General features: G+C 35.0%; 1 protein-coding gene across 1 annotated transcript in view; it reads left to right on the forward strand.

Annotated features, from left to right (window-relative positions):
* The first annotated feature begins 5,893 nt into the window (after positions 1–5,893).
* Positions 5,894–27,844, forward strand: part of LOC123552557 (uncharacterized) — a 39,721-nt gene continuing 17,770 nt past the window's right edge. The window contains exons 1-8 of the mRNA XM_053542363.1: positions 5,894–6,010; positions 6,414–6,555; positions 10,607–10,735; positions 12,017–12,091; positions 13,704–13,778; positions 14,609–14,747; positions 16,728–16,941; positions 23,351–23,793. Coding sequence (XP_053398338.1) covers positions 5,914–6,010; positions 6,414–6,555; positions 10,607–10,735; positions 12,017–12,091; positions 13,704–13,778; positions 14,609–14,747; positions 16,728–16,941; positions 23,351–23,793 — 1,314 coding nt within the window. The 5' untranslated portion in view covers positions 5,894–5,913. The remainder of the gene's footprint in view (positions 6,011–6,413; positions 6,556–10,606; positions 10,736–12,016; positions 12,092–13,703; positions 13,779–14,608; positions 14,748–16,727; positions 16,942–23,350; positions 23,794–27,844) is intronic.

A 27,844-nucleotide genomic window follows, 5' to 3' on the forward strand; every position in this document is an offset into this window, starting at 1 on the left:
CGTTACACATTAGGTTAATTTAATATGCGATTTATATAGAAAGCTGGAAACTCGTTTGAATCCTCACAAGTATATGTCGAACCAATTACCTGAGAAACATGTGTCGAACCTATTACCTCAGAAATATGTGTCGAACCAATTACCTCCGAAACACGTGTCGAACCAATTACCTCAGAAACACGTGTCGAACCAATTACCTCAGAAACACGTGTCGAACCAATTACCTCCGAAAAATAAATCTACCAAATAGCATAAGATAGAAATAAAAGAATGTTTCTAAAAAGCGTCGAAATTTGCACAAACGAGTAAATGTAAATAAATTGACAACTTAAACAGTAATCATATGTAAATGTGTAAATCAAAGTTCGTTTATCTTGACAGAGTATGAATACGAGATATAAAAGTATATCATAAGAACAGTCAACGAAACAATGAATACAAATAGTTCAAACAAAAGGTATTCCATTAATAATCTTATTAAGCCAATTGCTCTTGAAAACGTTCGGAAACTCTTTTTGTAGACATTTTACACAGTATCCTTTCAAAGGGACCTCCTACTGTGTTCTTTATTTCCACCCAAACTAAACCTTGTAGAAAACGTAACACGGCGACTTGATGCCTGGTCGTCAGCAGCTATAATTATTAGAAGGTGAGCCGGTGGTCTAGTGGTAATTTAACACGCTTGACTGTCAATCCAGAGGTCCGGGGTTCGAATCCCGGTCCAGACACTGGAAATTTCTGAGATGCTCTTGACTGTCTCCCACCTAACTAAGAGGCCTGTACTGGTTTCCTCCAGGAAATACGGCTTCGCGTGTATCGGTGCCGCTATACATCGGGCCCTCTCCATCTGTTCTTGGGGATTTATCTCACTCTATCCCTCTGATCAGAACACTTTGAATCTGGTACTATCAGAGATCGCTTTGAATCTGGTACTAGTTGAGGGTGAATTTCGCACCCTCTGTGGCTGCGTTTGCTATATGTATTTTAGCGCCTCTGAACGTGTCCAGCATGAAAAGGGTGTTATATGCATATGTATAATAATAATATATAATATTTTAGCAAATTTTGGTCTATCGCAGAAGTTGCTTGTTCGGAATTTTCGTCTTCACCATTCCAGAATGTTTACTCAATGCCTTTGACTGAGTTGCGGTCTGTGCTTTTTTTCAAAGTCTTCATCAATAAAAAGAAGTCTTTAACTCATGCTTTGACTCGCCCATGTCGTTGCGGTATTTTTCCATAAGTGCACTTCTGCGTACTGATTAAAAATTCAGTTTCTTTTCAGTGCTATGCGTGCATGAGACTCGACCTTACTTATCAGCACCATCATGTTTTAATGTCGATCTTTTGTTCTCTGGCGTACTTGTGATTCCCTTTTCTCGTTTCTTTTTAGATGCCATGCGTGAGCTAAGACCTTTACTTAAATCCACATCCAACATAGGATTTTATGACGCTCTTTGTCACATACGCGTTTGTGTGCTCGATAGTAGGCTATGGTAATATATTGTTATATGTAAAGTGTGAGCTAATGACCTTGTTCAATCGATAAAACAATGGTCTTAGTAACGCTGTGATACACTTAGCATTGGTATTGCTCAATAGTATGAGCTATGTATATATATATATGTGTGTGTGTATAGGTAAACTTTCATTTTTAGTACACTCCCGTGTTATTTATTTTGGAGTTGTGTTTGTTTACTATGAGCCTTGAAATTTGTTGATAATTACTTACCCCGTGTTGTCATTTCCTTTACCTTTGAAATAAAGATATTTGCTTTTCGGCGAATGTCGTACTAAGAACGAATTCGTGACCTGGACCGACCACGTGACTTAAGTTTGCAAATCAGACTACTTTATAACACATTATAGACAATTTATCAAAATGAAAGATTTTTATGTAATTGTTCATTATATAGGCTGTCAAAAAGAGAAGAGTAAGGAATAATATAAATCTGACAAGATATGCAAATTGCATAACTCATTCAAAGTTATAGAGTTGATATTTGTTGTTGTTGTTGTTGTTGTTCATTCCAGCAAGAATAGGTCATAATTAATTTAGATCACCTAGTACATGTATATTAAATGAGTGTATCATGTTTGATCTTCATGAAAATTTTAACCGGACATACCCTTTGAAACTGTCAATCATTCATTATTTGACAACCGACCTTAGGCTTGATGGTTATGTAAAAGGTCGTTTCATTAATTTATTTTGAAAGGTGGATATTAATAAGGTGAGGAAAAGTTTAAAACTTTCATAAAAATGTTTTTGCAATATTTGTAATTGTTATGTTGTAATTTATTTAAACAAATTTATTAATTAATTTGCAGCGATGAGTGACGTCATTTTTTGTGTTCATTTTACCGTGTAGTGTCGTCGCGGCAAAAATTCGTTATTGTCGATATTTTACGTAGGCCTACATTTTATATAATCAATGGTTTCAAGCAATCGGGTTTAGGTATATAATAAACAACTCTTTGAACGGCAATAATATTCCTAACGTGGTTATTAGCACTCCCGGGCCTACAGTGGCACACTGACCGCGCTCTCGTGCATTATAGGTATAGTCGTGCTAATAACAGAATGACCACCCTAGACTCGCTATTGCCGTTAAATAAGGGTATGATAATGCACATGGTGAATACAATGTAATGAATACACAATTATTTTGAAACTTTAATAATTTCTGTTTATTTGCTCTTTGTTTCTGTTGTAAGTCTGAAATCTGTATTTGGCTGGTCGGGATTGGGGTTGGAGTGTATGTAAAATATATGAATAATGTAAATACATACCTTTTTTACCTCCATCCTAGGAAGAGTACATGATTTTAAACTAAAGAAATACTGTAGGCCCTATGTACATTTTTATTGCACGGTATTGCTGTATTATCTTTTTAAAAGCTAAATAAATAGGTAGCATACGTGCCTTAGGGTACACTTAGTTGTTAACTACGCTGTGGCTATCATAAATTCAGTAGAGAACGCATCACTTTTTCTTGTTTCATATAAAGATTATTTTGTCCTTTATGAGCAGTAATAATTCATTGAATAAGTTTGTAGACATGTAAAAAAAGTTTGAATTGCCACACAAAATTAGATATATATGATATTTAGGGGCCTCCGTGGCTAAGGTCGCTGACATCAAATCATTTGCCCCTCACCGATGTGGGTTCGGGCCTTAATCCGGGCGTTTAATTTTTCATGTGAGGAAGCCATCCAGCTGAAAAAAAATGTAGTTGCCGTATGGTTTTATTTGATTGATCTATCTCAGAGAGGTAGTAACAAACATTGATCTATCTCAGAGAGGTAGCAACAAACATTGACTATCTCAGAGAAGTAGTAACAAACATTGATCTATCTCAGAGAGGTAGTAACAAACACTGATCTGTCTCAGAGAGGTAGTAACAAACATTGATCTATCTCAGAGAGGTAGTAACAAACATTGACTATCTCAGAGAGGTAGTAACAAACATTGATCTGTCTCAGAGAGGTAGTAACAAACATTGATCTGTCTCAGAGAGGTAGTAACAAACATTGATCTATCTCAGAGAGGTAGTAACAAACATTGACTGTCTCAGAGAGGTAGTAACAAACATTGATCTGTCTCAGAGAGGTAGTAACAAACATTGATCTGTCTCAGAGAGGTAGTAACAAACATTGATCTATCTCAGAGAGGTAGTAACAAACATTGATCTATCTCAGAGAGGTAGTAACAAACACTGATCTGTCTCAGAGAGGTAGTAACAAACATTGATCTGTCTCAGAGAGGTAGTAACAAACATTGATCTGTCTCAGAGAGGTAGTAACAAACATTGATCTATCTCAGAGAGGTAGTAACAAACACTGATCTATCTCAGAGAGGTAGTAACAAACATTGATCTATCTCAGAGAGGTAGTAACAAACATTGATCTATCTCAGAGAGGTAGTAACAAACACTGATCTGTCTCAGAGAGGTAGTAACAAACATTGATCTATCTCAGAGAGGTAGTAACAAACACTGATCTGTCTCAGAGAGGTAGTAACAAACATTGATCTATCTCAGAGAGGTAGTAACAAACATTGATCTATCTCAGAGAGGTAGTAACAAACATTGATCTATCTCAGAGAGGTAGTAACAAACATTGATCTATCTCAGAGAGGTAGTAACAAACATTGATCTATCTCAGAGAGGTAGTAACAAACATTGATCTATCTCAGAGAGGTAGTAACAAACATTGATCTATCTCAGAGAGGTAGTAACAAACATTGATCTATCTCAGAGAGGTAGTAACAAACATTGATCTATCTCAGAGAGGTAGTAACAGACATTGATCTATCTCAGAGAGGTAGTAACAAACATTGATCTATCTCAGAGAGGTAGTAACAAACATTAACTGACTAAAGTATGTACGCTCGTATTTCATTTTTACAAACACATTTTTCGAAAGGATTTACACTTGAGGATTTTCACAACAACGCTCCGAAGATGGTAAACTGGGGAAGAATATCTATCATTAAGTTGATTTTACGCAGCCATCACCAAGCCTTTCAGAAGGCATCTTTTTTTAAATATAAGTCGGGCCAATATTTGAAAAAGTTTGAAATTTATGAAAATGGCTAACCATTGAGGCAGGCATTTGTGTTTATGACGTCAGTTACACACACTTAATATATATTCCGGAGAATATTCCTCTAGCCAATAATTGAAAAGTAAAAGTACATATTTTACTTTAAAAACCCGAATAATTAGAATCATAAGGTGCAAAATAATCCATTTTCAATATTTGATTTATCACATGCTATTTTTTACATAAATTTTGTCTCGGATTTTGACTGTCCCGCACCTCGATTTATGATACCCTCATTTCGTCATTATTTCTGTTCTATTTCGTTAAATATAAAATGTGTAAAAGTATCATAATTATGATGCACGATTTTGTATAAAACCGTGAATATGAAGACTTTGGTGCAAGCGTTTTCTTTCTCTTAATTAACAGATCTTTCAAATGATATATATTTCATTTTCTTAAATCAAGAAGCTGATGAAACCCAGGTACGGCTTATTGTCACTAATTTTGAACATTCAACTTTAAAGCTGTACCCTCTTATGAAGACAACATATAATGCCGGTCAATAGAGGCTTATATTTTATGAAATTACATTTGAAAATGAAATAACACTCCAATCATTTAGGTGACAATACCCGGAAGCAATAAACATCGACACATGCAACATTATCAGAACAGAACAGAACAGAAATTTTATTAAGTCTTATGCATATACAGCACATCGACATAAACCAATATTCATATAAATAATAGCATGATCATGACAATAATGGCAACAACAGTAATATGACTGTCATATAATGACAATTAAATTGATGAGAATGTTTAAAAAGTACAAATTTAAAAGGATAACTTGCATAAAGTTAGTACACAAGTTAATTATTTTTATACACATTTTACACAATCATGTCGCATTCAATATATTTTGTCTTTATCAGTACCGATCGGTTGCTGTTGTCTCCCCTGATATCGATTTTTTTGTAATATCGGTTTGGAAGTCAATTCTTCTGCCTGTTAATTTCTATCATTTCTTGATGTAAGGACGTCATTTAAAACATTATCAGTTCTTTCTTTTATGACAAAAAAAAAGATAAAATATTTTACGGAAAGAAGGAAGTGCGGTTGAAATAAAGAGCTCTATGACACTTTAATTCATCACATGTAATAATAAACTGCAGCGCCACTTTCTGTCATTCTAAATGTTAATTTTCTGCAGAAGGGATAAGCGATTTTGTTTAGGTTTTTGAATACCGACATACATATTTCTCGAGGTAGCGAGAACGCCTTTAGAACTTGTTGCGCGAAGCCCAGATACAGTGAAGTGTTATCATTTTATCAATTCATTTTTCAGCCGAAACTGAGGCAGTCATGAAAATTGAAAGAAGTTATGTTGCAGGTGGCATAAGACGCTGTTTCTTCATGTCCATATTCAAAGCTTTCGTCATACTGTCATTAATGTGTATCTGTGAGTATATATATATTCATAATGGTTTTAAAGACTTTTTGCTGTTTTTTCTGCTTTAATCAAAAACTCATTGAAATCACTTGGTGTCTTGGAAAAAGTCTCAAAAAAGCTTACAGTCTGAGTATAGATAACCCATAACCTATAGATATTTCTTTTTATAAGTTACATCCCATATTGTAGTATATAGTAATATGTGAATGATGATCTTTAGGCTGATAATGCTCATGATGATTGATTCCAATATTGATGATGAAACCTATGTTATTAATAAAAACGGCGAAGACGCCAACCGTGATGATGATGATGGCGGCAACGAAAACGACCACGACGATGATGCTGATGCTGATGATGTTAATGATGCAGATGATAACGCTGATAATGATAATTTATGTTTATGTTTCAGTGTTCACTTTAAGTCTCATTTCCGTAATGTTACGTAATGATGACGTCATAACGGTAGGCACACCAAGGGACAGATTCCGCATACCAAACGATCAGGAACTGGAGAGATTATCAGATAATCAACTTCTGCGTGTATTTACAAAGTAAGTTGTACCGGAAAAAAAACAAAGTATCGGCATGACAACGCATTTGTTTTATAAAGCCCGGGATGAACGAATTAGGGCACATAGATCTATATACAGAGATTTTGCCGAGCCCCGATGATGAGTTCGAGCGAAAGGTGGTATTCGAATTATCCAAGTTCGAGGTCTTGCAATTATTTCTTGCCCATAAAACATTGAGACTTTCTGTTACAACATTCCTCACATAGTAATTAATAAAGAAATCTTCAGCAAACTACAAACGCACACAACCGGCAGGATTTACATATGAAAATTTAATCAATCATACCTTGAGAAATACAATATAGTAATTCTTAAAGAGTGTAAGAACAGTCATGATGGGATTTCCTTTTATAATGAAATTTCTAATTATGGTGTCAACCATAAAAAGTCTATAACCGTGCTATAACCGTGGTATTTCGGTAAAATTTTATGCTCTTCATGCTTTATATGTCAGTTTTAGTTAAAAAAAAAAGACGTAAATGTAATAAAAGCAAGTTATTTTACATGTTGCCATACCTTTAGTGTTTGTACGAGAATTCAGTGTCAATTTCTTAAGGTACTTCCGCAAATTGAAATTAGAAATTCATGTGAAAAATCAGAATCCTCGAAACAACTTTCGAAATGCAAGGACACAAAAAATATATGATAAAACTTGAAAAGATATATCTGTAGGTAAACTTGCGAGTATGAAAGTTACGTTGAACCCTATATCCACAGTGCTTTGGAAGAAAATGAGTGAACATTTTTGGTGCAAAATTTTAGTATCGTATGCATCCTAAATTGCTATAAAATATTTATTTTCAAATCAAAGAAATGCCAAAATAGTGCACACGAGCGCTATTTTCTCAAGAAAATGTCGTTAAACATTCTAATGCGCAAAACATGTGCACAGTTTTTCTAAAATATTTCGCCGCCATGTTTATTTCAAGAAATAAAATATATGATTGTTCTTTTACCTCAGATTTCCTTACTGAAATATATATGCCTCCTTATCAATGGTTAGAGATATCCATTTAGTATAGTTTTGCACTGTCCGATCTCCTTAATTTGTTACCGATCCTTTACATTTAAAGAATAAACGCTATGTGTAATGATAGTTTTTCGCTTTACACACCTCTTTTGGACAAGAAAGCCGTTTCACTTAAAATTTGTAAGCATCCGCTGACAAAATATTGATGAAAGATCGGGACTTTTTCTAAAAACAAGTTCGATTTCAATCATTTTCAAAAACTGGAAATATTGCACATTGTGTTGAATTTATAAATAAAACAAAAAATCCTCCAAATAAGCCATTTTAGAACTTTTCCGGGAACTTTACGTTTCAGCCGAACAACGCATTTCAAGATGACACAAAACTGATTTCACTTTGAAAACAATGTCAAAGTTCACCTGAGGAACATTGCTGGAAAAGTAAAAGTGCTTACTTGTTTCAGTTTTACGTCCTGTATAAAACAATCAACTTTCAACTTTAAATGCATATATGTTCTATGATTATTCCAATATAAAAAACCGTCCGATCTTTTCCGTGAGAAATAAAACGAAGCAAATTTAACTATTTGTTTACACTTCAACCATGTGAAATAAAGGCATGTACTATCACGAGACTCCCGTGCATTTTGAACCTCGTGGTGAATAAACTGAATTTACTTTAAAGTATGGTGTCTCAGCTGAGCCAGTTATTTGTTAATACAATAAAGAAGTGTTTATGAGATTATGCATATGTTCGAATATTTACTAGTTTACTTTATATTTACGATGATAGAAAACAAGTGTGCACTCGGCAAATAGCAAGTCTATTATTTTCAGGTGTATACTGAACACTGATCCCAATGTTCGTAATTTTCAGATAAAGAACTCGTTATCCTTGGTTTTGTAGACAGTCTTAGTACTGGACCGCTGCTTCCGCTGTCAACACCGCAGTGACCACTAATGTAAAGTCAGTGTCCATTTCTATGCCGGAATTTCAATACACATTTATTGTAGGGATAATACACGCTTTTTTGTGTGTGTAGTAACGTCTGCAGAAGCCCGCGGGATTGTTTGTGACCGAGACCGAAGGTCGCTATTCTTGCATAAAAATATATTTCACGACGATTTATGTATTGTTTTCATATGTGATGACTTGACGATTCCGGTACATTTTTACTTACCATTCCAGTTGTTCTCGGAAACGGTAAACTTGTTTTAAATATCCGTATCCAGGGCTCAGAAATAAACATCACTACCAAAAGCACATCCTGAAGGTTTTTAAGCGATTTTTTTATCTCTCATTATTACAATATAAAATAACCGATAATTTTTCATATCAGTTCACAATTTGGTGGACTCGATCACAACTTCAAGAATAATAACTTTACATTCGGGTTATATTGGAGTACGGATGAGTACGAACGTAGTGTCATGTTTCCAAGCTGTTTATATAATTTCTTCGATAAATTAGATAAAAACATACTGATTGATACATATCAAAATCATAAATATAATACCTAAAAACAAAGAATCGTACAGGTAAACACGCAATTCTTTAAAATTCACGGTTGTCTACAAAATCTGAATTGACGCAGAGTTAAAATGGGAGTTTAGCGTATTCGTTAGTTACTCAATTTACTGATACAGTAAATCATTCTATGGTTTAGATTGCATATTTAATGCTTCAAGTAGAGGTTTTTATGAAAGAAAAAAGACGTAGATACTAGATGTCAATCTGCGCAGAATTACATATACGTCCCTGGGAAAGCATTTTTAAAAATAAAAATCGGGTATTAACAGCACGTGAATTGCCTTGTTTGCACACGATTTTTCTCCCGTTAATACATGGCGAGGGCTGAGCGCGAAACTATTGTATCTTGTTCTTTATTTATATACAGTTACAATAGTTTCGCGCTCAGCCCACGATGGGTGGATCCAGTGAAAAAAGTAGTTTTTTATGCAAGAATATCTGTTTAAATCTATGAAAGTGTGACAAATCATCAGGTTATCTACAATTGTATACAAATTATAATACCTCCTTACATATTTTGTTGCACATTTTTTTCTGCGATTTATTACATGCTGCATAAATTCTCATATTGTATGAAAAGTCGAAAGATCAAAATTGGCAAGTTTACGACGCATGAAACCTCTAAGGAATCATTATACACATCGAACTTGTCCCCGGCCAGTATGCGGAAATACTGTGGCCAAATGTTTTAAGATTGTCTAAAATATTTGCATACATCGTGATAACGCAAATATTTCGATTGTTTTTATAACTTATAAATATACAATCACGTATGTGTGAGAAAGTTACGTTAAGTAATTTCGGTAGTTAGCGCAGGAAGTGCCGAAAATTCCATTTCCACCAAATTTTCCGTGAGATAAGCAGCGCGTTAGTAAATAAAGTCCACAATAGTAAATTAAAATTTTCTTATACTTGCACAATCCTTGAAAAGAATTTTGGATCGCTGCAAATCTTGTTCACATTAAGTCTGAGACTTCTCTTACAATTTTAGGCAGTTTGGTACACCATACATAGAAAAATCATTGTCCGCACATTGCACTACTTTTATGTATGCTGAAAATAGCAATATGTACAGATTTATTTTTGTTTTAATACATGAGGTGGTCAGATTTGAAAACAGATTTTGTACTAAGTTTAGTTCTATTCGGTAAGACAATTCTCCTATGCACTAATTGATACTTTGAACTAACTTTTGCCATTCATGAATTTTTAATAAAGTATTTTGAAAGGATTTAAAAATCTAACCAAAAATTTTGAAAAATACAGGTAAAATATCTTCTTTGTTTATTTCCAAATTTTATTATTACTTTTTATACAGCTACTTTTACTTCAGATCTTGCAAACTGAGCTGTTTTTGTACTCTGGAACAGCTGCATTTGAAAGCTTTTGTTCACAATATTTTCACACCTCAAATGAAGGTCACTCTAAATTCAAGATGGCGGAAGTACCTTAAGCATCTGTCAAGACTTTCTGCCAAAAACTTTCTCATACTACACAGTGATTAATTGTTGAAAAATTTCTCTATCCAAGGTACGTGAACTCGTTCCAGATAATGTGTAGAAATCACAAACGCACCGGTCAGTTAGTGGATGGCGGAAAGGAGGTGTGCGTGGATGAAGTTATCCGCCCGAAATCTCCATGTCTCGTGTATTCATTCGGGTAAGCCATAAATAAACACATTTTGGAGAGGAGGGGATTTAATGAAATTGATGTTAATTTTCACCAGTTTCTGCTTTTTTGACCAGTTGATGATATGAACAGTTTCGAACTGTACAGACATCTTTAATTTATCCATTTTATATCCAAAAATATATTTCTCATTTCCCATATGTAAATTTCTGGCCCATTGAAAATGAAAATTTCGGACATACGCACCCCCCCCCCCCCCCCCCCCCCCGACACACACACACAAACTTTAATAAATCTTAAAATCATATTTAGATACCATGCAAGTTAAATAGTATAACATCAATAAACAGAGCCAAAATTGAAAGCTTTTATTCTTTTTTTTCAAAGCCAAAATGGCTGAAAATTTCGATAGAAAATACCTTATACTAAAAGCGCTTTTTACGACAACCTAATATTCTCTACATCCCTGTGTCCTTGGGTTGTCGTCTTTAACAATTTTACTTTTAATACTCCAGATGGCACACTTTTCGCACAGTCTTGGTGAAAGTAACTTAAATCATAGAAAAATCCTTTTTGATTCTACATACCGCGTTTTTTTTTTTTTTTTTTTTTTTTTTTTTTTTTTTTTGTTTTTTTTAAAAACTTGTTAACACTCCAGATGTGAACAGATGCAGCAGTTGTCATTAGTGTAAATATTCATTGTAATTTCATATTCCGTCACTCATTTTGAAGATAAGATTATTAGCATTTCCGCTTGAAATCAGTGATCTTTAATCGGTTGAACGCCAGGCAACACGGATAGGACTTCATATGGTGTCTACAATACCACCAGCAGCCCTAGCAAACTGACACATTCTGACATTGTAAAAAGATTATATGGATCTTGTGTGATACAGGGTTTTCCGAAACCTGAGGGACAGCGTTGGACGAAAACCCTTTTCTTTCACCGTCTGTTTTAATAGTTTTGACCATTTTACAGGTCACATTACCACCTAGAATCACTCATCCGCGGTCCGCGTGCTCCGACTGTCTCTTAATTGCAATAATTCGGAAGAATTAGAATTTCAAATAAAACAATGAAAATGCTGTAATTCTACAGTCAACATTTTCTAATATTTCTCCACGCCATTTTGTAGATGAAAAAGCTCGTTAAAATAGCTAAAAGTATTATATCTGTTTACTAGGAGCAGTTCGATGCCACTATAGTTTAACAATAGTAGGTGATCAATATAGGCCAGTCGATGTAATTTTTTCTAGCATAAGCTAAAGTTGGCATGTAAATCTGTTATCCTTTTCGATTTCCATTTTTAGAAGATGGAAAGATGAGAAGAAGTTCTGTTTAGTGAGGAGAAATGGAAACCTAGAAAAGGTCGAGATACAGAAAAAGTGAGCGATTTTCTTTCAAATGCATTTATATTATAGTATTAGTGAGATACATGAGTCGCGCCTTGAGAAAACCAACCTAGTGCGTTTGCGACCAGCATGGATCCAGACCAGCCTGCATATTCGCGCAGTCTGGTCAGGATCCATGCTGTTTGCTTTCAAAGCCTATTGCAATTAGAGAAACCGTTAGCGAACAGCATGGATCCTGAACAGACTGCGCGAATACGCATGCTGGTCTGGATCCATGCTGGTCGCAGACGCACTAGGTTGGTTTTCTCACCGCACGGCTCATTATTATGTATATCTGAAAGTAATGCTAATTCTGTAGACTTTCATGACAACGAAACGATTACCCAAACGAACTAGTTGTTAAAATGTTTGAGACTTTTAAAACAGATACAGGATTAACAGCATGCATCTAAGCGTTTGCTAATATATTGATATTTTAATGACAGATATATTTTATTTTAAATTATAAATACAGTGACTTAAGGCGGCAGTTTTTATTCACAAAAAGTCCACACGTTTTCAAGTTAGGAATATCAAATACAACGACAACAAATTCTGTAATTCAAGGGCTTTTCACCAAGACTAATAGTACACATAAAACATTCTACCTCAAGGTGCTTAAAAAGAACTTTATAATATATCTTTCAATTTTTCTTTGTGTTTATTTGCGATTTATCGTAAGTGTATCAAGATTTTGGAGTTAGACATGGGTTCTGTCTGGTGTTGAAATTGTATCTCTTAATAACCTTTCAGTTGAGTCACTGTTCGCTTTTTCTTTTATTAGTTTTCAAGTTTACTATGTCCTGTATGTGTTCGGGTTTAACGTTTTTTTTTTTCAACAATTTTTCAGTCATATAAACGACGGTGTCTGCTTGTAGCAGTGAGCACAATGCCCAACTTTATAGTGCTGCCTCACTGGAATATCACATTATACTGACACCGGGCTGACCAGTCCTAGCACTATCCTCTTAATGCTGAGCGCCAAGCGAGGAAGCTACTAGTACCATTTTTTACGTCTTTGGTATGACGCGGCCGGGGATCGAACCCACGACCTCCCGCACTCAAAGCGGACGCTCTACCACTAGGCTACCGAGGCGGTTTACTATGTCCTAAAATTGTTTACTTATTACAAGTGTTATGCAGTTTTCGGACCAAGGGAGTCGGAAGATTGCTCCAATATGGCGTACATTTTCTATTTCGGACCTAGTAAATTGTATACAAAACAATTTTTAGAGGGCTGGCGCCGGGTCCTGTCCATATCCCCCCTCTCATACACATATACACACGCACACAAACGCACGCGTAAATGATTGTAATATGGAGATCATTTAGTTCTGTATAACCGAGGGAAGGTATTCTTATGAAAAACAAAATATTTAGCACTGTCTAACCTATACACGTTTACTATATTGTGACATTACCATCTAATCTATTAAGTTGCACTAGATTCTTTATATTTCGGTGCTGAAAAAAGTAACTTTGTCCTATGTATCATACATTGTGATTAAAAAACCTTATAGGATTTATACGTTGTTTTCTTCGCCCTCCTCCCCCCACGCCACCTTTTTTTTTCTTCTCACAAACATATTTTACTTTTGCCTTTCAGTTCGAACAACCAGTTTGACTTCGAGGATGGAGTAATAAAACAATTCGGTTGCGAAGTACTGACCTTTGATCCGACGTAAGTTACGTTATAATATACTAGTAATTATATCTGGTAACAGACTCTTAAATTTTTTCATGTTGCAAAACATAATAATTATTTTTATTTACGTTTCAGCCCTATGATCTTTATCAAAATGATCATGTTCAATGGACTATATATAGTGAAAAAAAGATTAACCAAACAAAAGTATCTTTTGACATACCCCTTGGTACCAGGTTGCTTATATATCTGTTACACAATGCACAAGTATTCAACATTCTTCAACGTACATACTTAGTAAACGTTGCTTCAATGTGACATAAGTCTTCAAATGACAGTTTTAAATTCAACGTAGGTTCAGGCACTGGTAGTCAGTGCCAAACGTGAAAGCGTTTCGTAATAACAAATACTACAACACAGTGAAAACATGTTTAATAAATATTGCAAGAATAAAAGCAATATCGATGAAAATGTAAAATTACATTGAATTAATAAAAATGCAGGTCTCTTTTGAATTCGAACCCATGGTAACGTGCGTGGAAGTCGGAGAGCTTACCACTACGCCACCGAGCCATTGTTAAACATTATATGTTATTTTAGTTGATGTGCACGTGTAGATATTTTCAGAATACAAAGCAAACTATAACGAAAACACGCGAAAATATTCGCGAAGATTAATACTTTACGGACAATAACATTGTTACTTGACTGTTCCTTCTCCAGATGTTGCTTACAAAGTCTCCACATGAAATAACGACGCTTCAAACCTATTGTCTTACGTGTGTAGGGCAAATCTATGAGAACTTAGATATGCACGTGATATAACTGAATTGAAATTCTCTTATTAAAACGTTTAATGTTTTTAGAATGGGCATGTTAGATAGAAAAGATTTGAAAATCCCAAAAGGATGCCGTTTCTACGAGAAGGGACTTGATGGGGAGGATAAGCCAGAGAAACGCCTGTACAAGCTTGGCACTATCTTAAAACAGTTTGGACACTCAGAGGTTTGATATGTAATCAGATAAGATAAAAAAACATTTGAAGATTTAGATATGACCGCAGTCACGTATGATTTTCACCCTTTTTTCTTAAGTGAGGTCGATAGAAGTAATGACGTTGGAAAAGACATATTGACGTAGGCTAATATACAACGTATAAGAATCTTTCACTGGTTGCGGGTAAAGATGGGAATATCCGGTACGAGGGTAATTGTTAAGGCGGTAACGAGGCTTCTGCCGAGTTACTGCCTAAACAGTTACCTGAGTGCCGGATATTCCAATTTTTACCCGCTGCCAGCGATTGATTCTTTTTCTTGCATGCCTTATTCTTCAATTTGTAGAAGATATAAAGAAAAACGAAGGTTTTTCTTTAGGGCTTTATTTTGTTATAGTAGCGTATGAATTTACGCATTCATTCATAAAATATAGTACGTGAGTCATCTTACACCCTGGGTGTAAGATGAGTTTTTCTAGCACCGGGAAAGCACAGGGAAATCCTGTCCGGCATGCAAGAAATAATTGTTCATATCGACGAAATCATTAAGGCAACACTCGTTTTATTATTCAATCCATCAGTTCAAATGTTACTTGTAGAAATGGATGCAAACGTTTTAACTACAACCTCGTGTCAGTATGTCTTTCTTTCATTAATCGTGTTACTTTGCACTGACGGGTGAAAATAGATTTACCAATATTCTAATTTGATTTAACTCAATTAACAAAATATTATAAAATTCTCGACCTGACTGTCATTGTACCGAAGAAGAATGTCAAGCTATATTCTATATACTGCGATAAACAACAGTTGACATGCGGATCGGTAAGAGAACATTATGACGTCAGTTATGACGTCTATAGCCGCCTGAAGTCCGGTAGGCTACACTAATACTTGAATAAATCAAGCATTAATTTTATCAAAACATTTCAATGACAGTGTAAGAATTATAAAAAATAGACCTTCTTATGGTTTATCGTCTAATTTACCACGGTTCACCCTTCAGTTGCTAGGATATGTAACCAGTGGGGCTTACGCCAACGTGGTTCAGTTCCAGAAAATCTGAACTCCGAACGGCGATAAATCAGGGGACAAACCAGGCCTTGATTATTTGATAAATATCGGAGATTTTGAGGGTCTAACAATAAAACAACTATTGCCCTTTACGTTCTGTCAATATGAAAATTACCGGTAATACAGTGTAATATTATATAGTTTAAAGTATAGTAGACGTTGGCCAAAATGGACTTATTTATATTAGTTAAAAGAAAGTAGAATTTTAGTGTTTTGGCATGAAAAGCTAACATATGATAAAAAGAATATTACATTTCTGACTTTCCACATTGAATTCATTAAACTCATTGAAAGAAAATGATAAAATGCTCTTCAGAGCCTCGCATTTTATCATTTTATTACACTCGTTTAATTTCAATATGAAAAGGCAATCATGTTATATTCTCTGTTTACTTATTGATAATGTTGTCAGAACCTTTTGGCATTTTTGTTTAACTATGTTAAAAGCTTGTTCTGCTGTTCTGAAGTTACGGTTCGGTAATCAGTAGGCCTACTGGTGTCTCTATTGGTTCAATGAAAGAGGGTATAAACTTATTAGCCATTATGTCAAACCTCTTTTCCACGAAATTGACTTATGAATGGCCAATACATAGGAAGTACGCGTTTTGTTTTTTTCAGGAGTTTTGAATGAGAATTGCTTTTAGTTTTGGACGCGTCTGTGAATTACACGCAATAATTAGATATGCGACTGTTTTCTTTGTGGCGATAGTCTTTAAATCATTTGTAAAAGCATGATTTTGTCAGTTTTATTACGTATGGTATTAATGTTATTCGAAACGCATACTTGTACATATAATAGACTTATTTCTGTATTCAGTGGTACATTTTAACCAATTTTATAGCCAGTGTCCCTTTATTTTCGTAAAACAAGCACCCAATATGTCGAAAATTTTATAAAAAATATCTTTTTTTTTCAGAAAGCGCTTGATTTACTTAAAATTGACATTGAAGGATCAGAATGGTCTGCCCTTGATGAAATGATGACGTCAGGGACCCTGAAAAATGTCCGTCAACTTTTCGTAGAATTTCATTTTCATGGTTTGACAAAAGATGAAAAGATAAGAAATTTAACAGTTTTCAGAAGGCTCTATGACTATGGTTTCAGAGCGTTTAGCCGAGAAAGAAACACGGGTAAAGCAGAATTCATCAAAGAACTTGGATACGCTATTGCTTATTATGTTGAAATTTCATTTGTTAACATAAGATATCTTTAACGCCATAATATATTATTTTGTAGTTTGTTCTTGAACCATTATGAATATATGAATTTGGTACTTATTTATTTACATTGTTTGTTCGTATGTCCGCATGATTAGTAATCGTGCTTCCATCGTCTATTTATGCGCATGTCTATAGATACATATGACTGTATGTATGTGTGTATTCTGAATACGCATGCGCACTAAAATCAACGTCAGGGCATCCTATAGAGTTGTAAATCCGTCTATTGTGGAACGTAATTTTTTCTTCACGACTACAGAGCGTGGTAGGTTGAAAAATGTGTTAATACCACAGTCACACATACGGCGCGGATAGCTACGTTTAGGCGCGGATAGCTACGTGTAGTAATCCGTATTTATCCGTACCTAGACCGTACCTTAAAGTAGTAATCCGTATCAATCCGTACGGCTTAGCTACGGATCGATACGGATTACTACGTTTCTATCCGTGGCTAGACGTAGATTTCCGCGCCGTATGTGTGACTGGGGTATAAGGATAAGTAACCATTTATTTGCGCAAGTTATGTCCAATCTGTCCTTTACTTACTTAAGCTATCAAGTACTCGCGTACTTCGCGTATTTCGCGAGTGTTGTATTCCGCGAATCTTTGTACCCGCTAAATTGCTTGTCGTCATATAAACGAGAAATATAGTGTTCGCGGACGTTTCTAGGGTTACTGTATCGTATCCAACCGAACTTTGTCATGCTTTCACATCAAAACAATACCTCAAGTGTACAACTCGGGCTCCTATCTTAAACGTAAATGTCAAGCTGAGGGGTCAAAAAGTGTACTTAATTATCCTTAGTCGCTGAGTAACTTTTTATACAAAGATAGGTGTTAAAATAACTTGGTTCAAATATAAGCTCAAAACAAAACAATGTGCCGTGTAAACCATCACTGCTCTGGTACTGTTGAATTGCTGATGTTTACCTAATATATTCAGATAATGTAAATCAATTCTCATTCTTACTACTACGCTGGTACTTATAACATGGAATGAAGAAATAATTGGCGTTGTTCGTCCTAATTACTCAAAAGAAGCAATAAAAATAAAATCAATTTCACTTTAATAAGTTTTCACTAAATTTCAAGTTTTCTGTGTAACATAACCTTTTTCTCGTTTTCTTCCCGTATTAATGGGAATAGCAAAACTGTAACAGAAAAAAAAATATCACTATTGTCAAAATAAATGGTTCTCCCATTTCTCATTATACATTTACAGGTAGTTACGCGGGATGAGAGCGTTTTTATAGAAATAAACAGTTGCTATAATAGGTTTTCTCTTTTATCGCATGACGTAGGAGGCATACGTATTAGGCCTTCATGAAATTCTTTTATTTAGAGGGAAATTAACATATATACACACACGAGGGAAAGTCAAATAGTTCAGGAAAAGCTGTGCCATCTTATGCTAATTATGGTAATTTTTGACAGTATAATTTGTTTAATTTACCTATCCATTTCCAAGAAAAGATCAGTTTGTATGGCGTGCAACCTGTGTGTAGTTGCTTCTTTTATCAATTACCGCGCTTAGCTGATGTGCTAATTTTATTGTCTACTTTGTTAATACTACTGCGCCGTTATTGTTTTACTGCAGCGTCGTTATATAGTCATCTATTGGTTTTGCCGATTTATTGTGTCAGTTTTCTAACTAGGGTAAGGCCTCTCTACTTTGCCACCACAAACAGGTTTGCTGGCTGGATATGTACCCCGCCGTCAGTAAGCCGTGCAGCATGCCTTCTCTTCATCGACGCCGACTGGTTGTAGATGTAGAACAGTAAGATATTGTCTGTACATGCGTGGTGCACTCGGTTCAGAGCGCGTAATGTGAGTTATTACATACTCGTTTTTATTCCCCGTTAAGTTGCACTGGTACCGGAAACGTCAATATTTTCCATACACTGACGCCTGAATTTCATATCGGGTGCGTGACGTAATTCAGTGTGTGTTGTTGCACTACTTTTTCTTTTTAATTCAGTATTGTCAATCCTAATCAGGCTACTGAACAAATTTATGATATTTACATTATATTTATACGTGTAGATGCGTATGTAATAAAAAAGTTATTATCTTTGCATCGGGAAATATGCACTCGTTCTTCAGCGGAAGAATATTGCGCTCCTAAATTCCGCTGAAGAACTCGTGCATATTTCCCGATACAAAGCTAATAACCTATAAATATTTAAAGACGACGTTCGTTCCTGTTTACAGACACTAAAAACATGTATCAGTTGGTCGGATTTACTTTGTCTATAATAGGTAAAGAAAGAAAGTTTGAGGTTTCAGCAGGAAAAGCTTACATGTGTTCAAAAGAATGTTACTTTTACGTCTTTCCACGTTGAATTTATTAAACTCGTTGAATAAAATTAAGAGTCTCGAATTTTATACTTTATTCAACTGGATTAATAAATTCAATATGAAAAGACATTCATGGAATATGCTCTATATGTGCTATCCAGCGAAATGTTGTTGTTACGCCAACCTCTCGTGGTTAATATCAATATTTAGTATAGTTACTTAACATGTATTTAAGAGCATTATTTTGATGTGTCTACAGCTTTGTAAATATAAGATATTTTCTCAATGAATAAAATATATATCATTTTAGTACATTTATAAAATACTCTAGAAATGTTTGTCAAACACTCAATACACTTAAAGTGTGGGGTAGTGTGTAGAATTGTTTCTTTTTCCAAAAATAATTAGTGATGGCTCCATTAACCAGGGGGTTTGAACCTCTATATGCAGACCGTCTGGGCGTACCATGTAAGGCTTTCAGCACTGGTATTGGCAATGGGGGTAAGATAGCCTCAGGGGGAAGGGTGCTATTACGGTCGTTCGTTTCCTTATTTCCTGATTTGTGCATTCCATTTCTCTGACCACCACAATCCACAATATCATTCATAGGTGTAAACTGTTCATTCTTCGCACTTGTCACGGAGTTCTCGGACATTGTAATTTTCGTGACATCTTCTCTTGATGTTTTTTTTTCACTTACTTTACATAGTGGCACTGCTTTCGTTTTTATTCTCTTCTTATCTAATTAGTTATGTATAATTCATATGACAATTTTGTCACACCATTTATTTTTCTTCTTTCTTATTTGCTTTCCTTTTTACTTTCTTTTCCAGTTTTATCTCCCTTCATGTCTTATCAATAAGTGTAACAGCCTTGCAATATTCGCATTTTTATATCATGTGTTATTACTTTTTCTTTAGTCTATATCTGTTATTACATATGTGACATAATAACAATATTATTTCCTTAAATGTAATCCAACGCTTTCCCGTACTTTTCTCACACAAGAGTTTCTTTTTAGAGTTTTGGTGCACGTATTACAAATAACATTTATTCTTTCACCATTTGTACATAATTTTTATCTTATTTTAATCTCTGTTTATTGTACGACATACTGTTTATGCCACTAAGAATTAATTTGTTTATAATACATTATTTTAGTTCATGTGTTTCACTATACTGTATATATTGGGATGAATTTTTACATTATTATGTTGGAGGACCATATGTTAGACTGGCTATAGCCAAATATGTTATCCTCTTTAAATAAGCTATTATTATTATTATTATTATTAACGCGTTCCCTGGACATTTTTGAACGCCCCTCGCATATGAGCCTGGGTAAAAGAACGTTAGATATTTGTACTGTAATGACGAAATACTAGTGATGAAAATATCCGTTCATTATAAACCGCAAATAGTAATTAAACAAGGTATATTTGTAAAAACGCCGCCCAAAACTGTGACATTTCACAGAGGTTTATTACTACAACATATCGAGCTGTGGAAAACTGTGAAATACACTGAAATGGCAAAGGTGTTTCTATAGAAAGCGATGACATGCAGAGCCTTATCTGTATCCCTATTGTAATTTTCTCCTTGTTTAACGTCAGTGACCAATAAAAGTCTTAACAATATTTACCAGTTCCTAGAGAAGTTTTCTATACCCTTTTCTTTATGAAATAAACAATTTATAATGTTTTGAAAGACTAAAATTGCAGCAGAAAAAAAATGATACTGTCATTTGGGCAATGAGACACGGAGGCATATTTTAATTAATGTTCGCAACTGGGAACATCGCGTGCTTTAGTGATAATATCTTCGATTCCATGATATGAAGCTGTTGTATTACATGTAAACATAAGAAAAACTTTTGAAAATAATTCAGTTGAATGCTATTCTATTTTAAATGTTCACACTGACTGAAATAAAAGATATTCTAAATGGAGTTTCTACCTTTACACTTTACACTCGTCACTACTTAAGAAGGACCATTAGACGATCTAATTTTGTTTTAATTATTTCTGTTTGTTTATGCTGTTTTGCGTAGCCAGTTTCGAGCCATTGCGAATTAATGGCAGACCCGGCGAAAATTCTATTTTGAGACCAGTTGGTTGCCTGGGTACAATCAAAATATCGTGTTGTAACACGAACCAATACCATTATTAGTAATCGCGCACTTGTGTTTAATCTGCCTTTTACAATTAGTTTATGAAATAAACAACCTATTACCCTATACGTCATGTATATGCCTGTATTGTGCAATATGCATTTTCAGCATTTAAAGTGACATGCGGAAATGGAGAAATCTCAAGGATTAAAGGAATACAAAAATAAAAACGGTTGAATTTTTTAAGCCCTGTTCAGATGAGGCAACGTTTGCTACCGGGTGTAAACGTTTAGGTTCTGCATGCAAAATGAATTCATTTTAAAGTTTTAATCATTTTAATATCACTATTGTCAGCACCTTGTTACCTACTCTTGTGAAGACATACTTTAAAACTTATATTGTTTCCAAATAATAAGAAAACTAAACGATTTAACGGTTGCCAGTTTGGCTGTAAATGTTTTAGTTTTTTAAGTTTATGTGCAGGGTGCACCTTGATTCACAAGACGGAATACCCATTTTTGTGCAAGTCATGCGCATGTGAACAGTGTTTTAGACGTGTGTAAGACACTGCTTGGACGCAGGAGACAATTGATAGCTGCATAAGCGTCTTATTTATTAAACATTTTTTGTCATACTTCTTAATCAAAACTTAGTGAATTAAAACTTATGTAACAATCACAAACAAAATAATGAATGCAGACGTGAAACGAGCTTCTTTCTTTATTGTAAAAACATGCGACATAAGAGCGCGTAGGCAGCTAATTTATATTCATAGAATTATTGACATTCCGTCATTTTAAGCCAGGTTCTTATGGTCCAATGGAAGAAAGGATTTATTTGCTAGGCCCAGGACGTCTAATGACCTTTTGTTGTTTCCTGTTAACGATGCGTCGCATGTAAACGTCACGTAGTACACAGAGCATTAGGGTATAGCAGATGTTAGGGTACAGAGGATAGGTTGGATAGATTTTGTCATAGACCTGAATTATTGTAAAAAAAAAAAAAAAAAAAAAAAAAAAAAAAAAACATAATTTTTATCATTCTTTTACTGGTATGCATACAGACATTCTGACACATTTTAAATGTTTGCTTGTTGTGTTATTTTTTCATATGCCATTAAATGAAAATCGAAGCTATCTTTTACTGACTAAATCAATGTGTATGTAAAAACTTCAGTGAATGAAAACTATTTGATAGAAATTTAAATGTAAACAATGATGGTATGGAGAGAAAAAACACTTGAATTTCTATTAAAAACGGAATGTTTTGGAAAGAATAGCTGTTTTCTGTCGGATATACAGAAAAAAAGTACTGAATTTAATTTCTTTAAATTGGAATACAGGAAAAATTAGTTAGTTATCCGCTATACCCTAAAGCACTGTATAATTGTATAAAACTAAATTCTTTGATTTTTTCAGTAGAAGTGACATGTTTCCATTTTCGTGTAATAATATTTTAGAGACTCGTATACGGACATATCAAATGACAAATGTGTAAAAAGATAAGAGAAATGCTAATTATTGATCCGGGTATTTTGTTCTTCGTCCGGTTAAGTAAAGCGTTCTACAAATCATAACATAATAATATGTCTCGCTTTTTTATAAAAGAAATTAAAAAAAAAGAAAGAAGTATAACGCAATGTTATAGTAAAAAAAGGTAATAAATCAATACCACAAAAAATAGCGGGAACCAGCATTACTCGTGGGTGTCTGTACATGATGATGCAACAAAGCCGGGAACAAATCGATTGCGGACTTTCCCACCGCTCTGCAATTGTTATATATAGGCAGTTTCACCAGCTCTGATTTAATGAATAGGAAGAGCGCATGTGATACCAAACTGTTAAGGATATAGAATCTTATGTAAAAACTGAATTTTGAAATAATAAAATTATTTCATATTTCATCGCAGTAATTGCCAAAGATAAAATTGAGAGTTATTCTCATATTTTGAGGAATAGTTTTGTGCCGGGTTCAGAGAATATCTTCAACACGGGGAACTGCGTGGAACCGTATAAATTGGCGCTAAAGCACGCCGCCTTTCAGAACTATATCATGGAAAGAGAAAAAGAGAAACAGAGTCAAAACGGTACAGGGCCTCCAAAAGCATTCGAGCGAGGGGCTTCAATAACGGTAGAGCCTCCTCATCATCCTGGAGTCGCTAACATCAGAGGGATAGTCAGTTTGGAGCCACAATCAAGCCGAGGAGCGGCCTACATGAGGAACACGGCTAGAATAATGAAAGTGCATGAGAAAGAGGAGAAAAGGGATTATGGGAAAGAAGAGAAATTCAAACTCAAGAGAAGGTGTAGCAGTATCATAATTGAGGATGACCAAGATATCCAAAATCTAGAAGTAAGTTACTTTGGACTATTTTTCCTCTATACCACACCTTACCTGTCAATTACCTCTCCCCCTTTTCAATACTTTTCTCAGCACATAGAAGTGTTAATCACACAATAATTTGATTCGCCATGGATATGTGTAATTCTTATATATTTGTTCATGAGAAATAAACAGCTGGCCTTCTTCAAACAAGTTCTTCTGAGGGCTGTCAATTTACTTCTGGACCCTTTAGTCTGGTAACACTATCTGACTATGAAATCAGGGATCGCGAGTACGAGCCGCTGCTCTTCCAGCTAAGATTTATAACATTAGGATAAGAGTCCCGTGTATGGTTGCTTTATACCTGGCATGCTAATGAAGGGGAGTTTCTGGAATGTGGGCGTGTTCTGTATCTTGTGCTATACTCTAACAAAGCTACCAACAGTATTCATGAAGGGTCGCCTATACGGGTTTTCGGTTTCGGATATAAATAAGCTTACAAAAAACAAACATTTTTTTCCTTAAAAAACAGGAAAGTTTGGGCCATGTTTGACGCAAGAAATATATCTGTAGTCGTTTTGTAGTTTTGGTCTGTCATAACTCGCAACATTGTGATGGAGGTGTGCACTTTCAGTTTTGGTCGACTATATAAAATTAAGAAGCGATATAAACATTCAAAATAAAATGGTATGTTTGGATTTTGCCTGCTGAATTTGTTTTGTAGTTTGCAAACCTTTGAGAGCTCAAATGTACTAAATTCAAGTGATGTCTTAGATAAAAATAAAACATGATTAATTCTAAAGTTAATCAATTTTGTTGGTATTTCTAAAATCACAGGAGCACTACTGAGGTCTTATGGTGACTTTAAAGGTTTAACGGTGGAAGTAAACCCTGATACAGGTAGACCCTAGGTGCTCTTTCACAGATGACTTCAAACACGGAGGTCACTGCAGAACCCAGGAATTGCTCTACAAGTATTAACAATTTTAAGAACTATTTGAATTCGTCATTATGCACCCACACTTTTTGAAATTTAGTTTGGCTAATCATTAAATATTGCATGGATGGCATTCATTTCATTAATATCCTAATAAAAAACAACCATAGGATCGATATTGAAACCGTGAGCTGTGAACATGAAATCAAATTTAGGCCTTAAAAATAGAATCTAACTTTATACAATTATAACACGACAAGCGAGGTTCCGTCCGTATTCCTCTTTGTCAAGTTAAAAATTTGCAATTAATTAAATTTTGTTCAAGGAAGTAACCTGTCTTTTTTCTTTGCATATTTGAATTTGTCCTATCTGTGTTTTAATGATTCTATCGAATCAAATGCTTGAATCCAGAAGGTGATTTTGTTAAAATCTCTGAAGAAACAAAGATTATCACAAAACAGAATTAGAGGGAAGTTGGCTATAGTACTGGAAATTAAAAGACAAATTATAAGAGTCATCGACAATATGGAATATGCCAATCCCACGCCAACATGACATAACGAAATATCCCGCTTCAGCCACCATACATATCAGAATATAGAAATAATACACATTTTTGTGTATTTATGTCTACAGAAGCCCACGGTATTGTTAGTGAGCGACACCGAAGGTCGAATCGTCAACATATTATAAGGGCTTCTGCAGACGATAATACAAACGTGTATTGTCGCTATTCTTGCATAAAATCATGATACGAAAACTAAATATATTGTTTTCATAAGTGATGATACAATACTGTTTTACCATTCCGATGTTCTTGGAAACGGGTCAACATGTTTTAAGTATCCTTAATACACAGTCACACAACGACCATAGCTATCAAGTTTTGCTAGGATAGATTTAGTTAATTCTCCTCCTTTACCAAGCAGATAACGAATTGGTACGGAGATCAGTTAACTAATTTAAGATAATGAGACGGATGAAGGATCAACCGATACATAGGTTTACGACCGCATGGACAATCCGCCGCGCATCGCGTGACTGGGGATTCCGGGTGCAGTCCTTCAAAACTACTATACAATTAGAAAGTTTTTGGAGGATTGATTTTCTCGACTCCGAAGCGCAGCCTGTCTGATTGTGTCGCAAACCACTTAAATTCAGTTTTCAAGGGCAAGCTCAATTAGATATTCTGAGTTATTTGAGTATGAACCGTTTTCAACATGTTGATATACTTCCATGATTGATATGAATCGTTTTTCCAGAAATTAAATAATACGGAAGACCGGTGCGCCATGCTAATTGCCAAGTGCCACATATCAAATATTTAATGTTAAATGCCAATTACTTAATGACAAATGTCAATTAACTAATGCTTATTGGTAACTGATAAATGCTAATCGTCAAATTCTTTGACTTTATGAATTAATGTTTCTATCTCTAATGAATGTAACTGTCAATTATTTAAGACTTACGTTTTTCTAGCCAATGACTATTTAAAGGATGCATTCATACACTGATATTCCCAGCACCTATATTATTGAATAAGCATTTAGCAATTATTTGTTCGCACTTAGCATTTATCATTTGACAATTTCCTTATGGCAGCCAATATATGACATCTAGCATTTGGCAAATTTTGCTTCAACTAATTGCCATTTAGCATTTGGAAATTACCATAAATGAAAAAATGCCATAATTGACACTTCCGAAAAACGTCGATAGGATTTGTAAAATAAATTATCACATTGGTTACATTCATGGTTATCGGTGAACTTTTTGCAGAAAACATTAGTTCTCCCACGATGAACATACATACGCATTGAATGTACCTTGTAAACCTGGGTTAAACCTAACCCTAATATCATACCCCCCAGTGTTTGCACACATCCAATAGGTGAGAATTAATGTCAGCACTTTTTCCTAACAATGTAATCAGCGACGCAACAAATAATATTCGGCTCTGGCACATCATTTTCAAAATAAAAAAAAAATACTTGCACAAACAGCACGTAAATGGCATGTAGGGATAAAACACCTTTTTGTATATTAACGTCTGCAGAAGTCCGCGGGAATGTTTGTGTCCGAGACCGAAGGTCGCCCCGCCAGATGTCGCCTCGCCGAAAGTCGCCCCGCCAAACGTCGCCCCGCCGAAAGTCTCCCCGCCGAACGTCGCCCCACGGAACGTGGTCCTGTTAAACGTCGCCCCGAAAAATGGTGTCTCGCCGAACGTCACCCAGCCAAACATGGTCTCGAGCCCCAGCTTCTCCAACTAAAAATTACTAGCATTGGGATAAGAGTGTATGGGTGCTTTACATCTGGCACACTAAAGAACCAGGGAATCTTCTGGAGTTGGAGCGTCTTCTATATCTTGCAATATCCTCCCACTAAGGTTACTAACAGTCTTCTGGAGAAGTCGCCCATATGCGTTACCGGTGGCGACTATAAAGAAAACATATATAAAAAAACAAGAGAGTTATGATGACCCTATTCGCCCACCTGTTAAACTTTGCATTGGAATTATCAAGATGAACATTCTGACCAAGTTTCATGAAGATATGGTCATAAATATGGCCTCTACAGTGTTAACAAGCTTTTCCTTTGATTAGAGTGGTGACCTAGTTTTTGACTCCACATGATCCAGTTTCGAATTTGGCCTAGCAATCATCAAGATGAACATTCTTACCAAGTTTCACGAAGATAGGATCATTAATAAGGCATCTAGAGTGTTAACAAGCTTTTCATTTGATTTGACCTGGTGACCTAGTTTTTGACCCCACATTACCCAGTTTCAAACTTGACCTAGAGACAAGATAAACATTCTGTTGTTTGTATAAAATTAAAACATAAATGAAACTTCTATATGGCTGAAAGGGCTAAAATAAATTTTTTTGCCCCTTTCAGGGGCAGTAACTCTAGAACCCATGATGGAATCTAGCCGGTTTTCAAAAGGAACCGAGATATTATTGTTACTTAAGTTGTGTGGTTAAAATCGAATGTAAAATGTCACTTCTATCGTGTTCACAAGGTAAAAATTAACAAATTTTGGCTTTTCAGGGGTCAAGCAAGAGCCGTAACTCTGGAACCTATGATTTGATCTGACGGATTCAGCATGGAATCCAAGATTTATTGTCGTTGAAGATATTT

The sequence above is a fragment of the Mercenaria mercenaria genome, chromosome 4 (genome assembly GCF_021730395.1).
Source record: "Mercenaria mercenaria strain notata chromosome 4, MADL_Memer_1, whole genome shotgun sequence".
Lineage (NCBI taxonomy): Eukaryota > Metazoa > Mollusca > Bivalvia > Venerida > Veneridae > Mercenaria > Mercenaria mercenaria.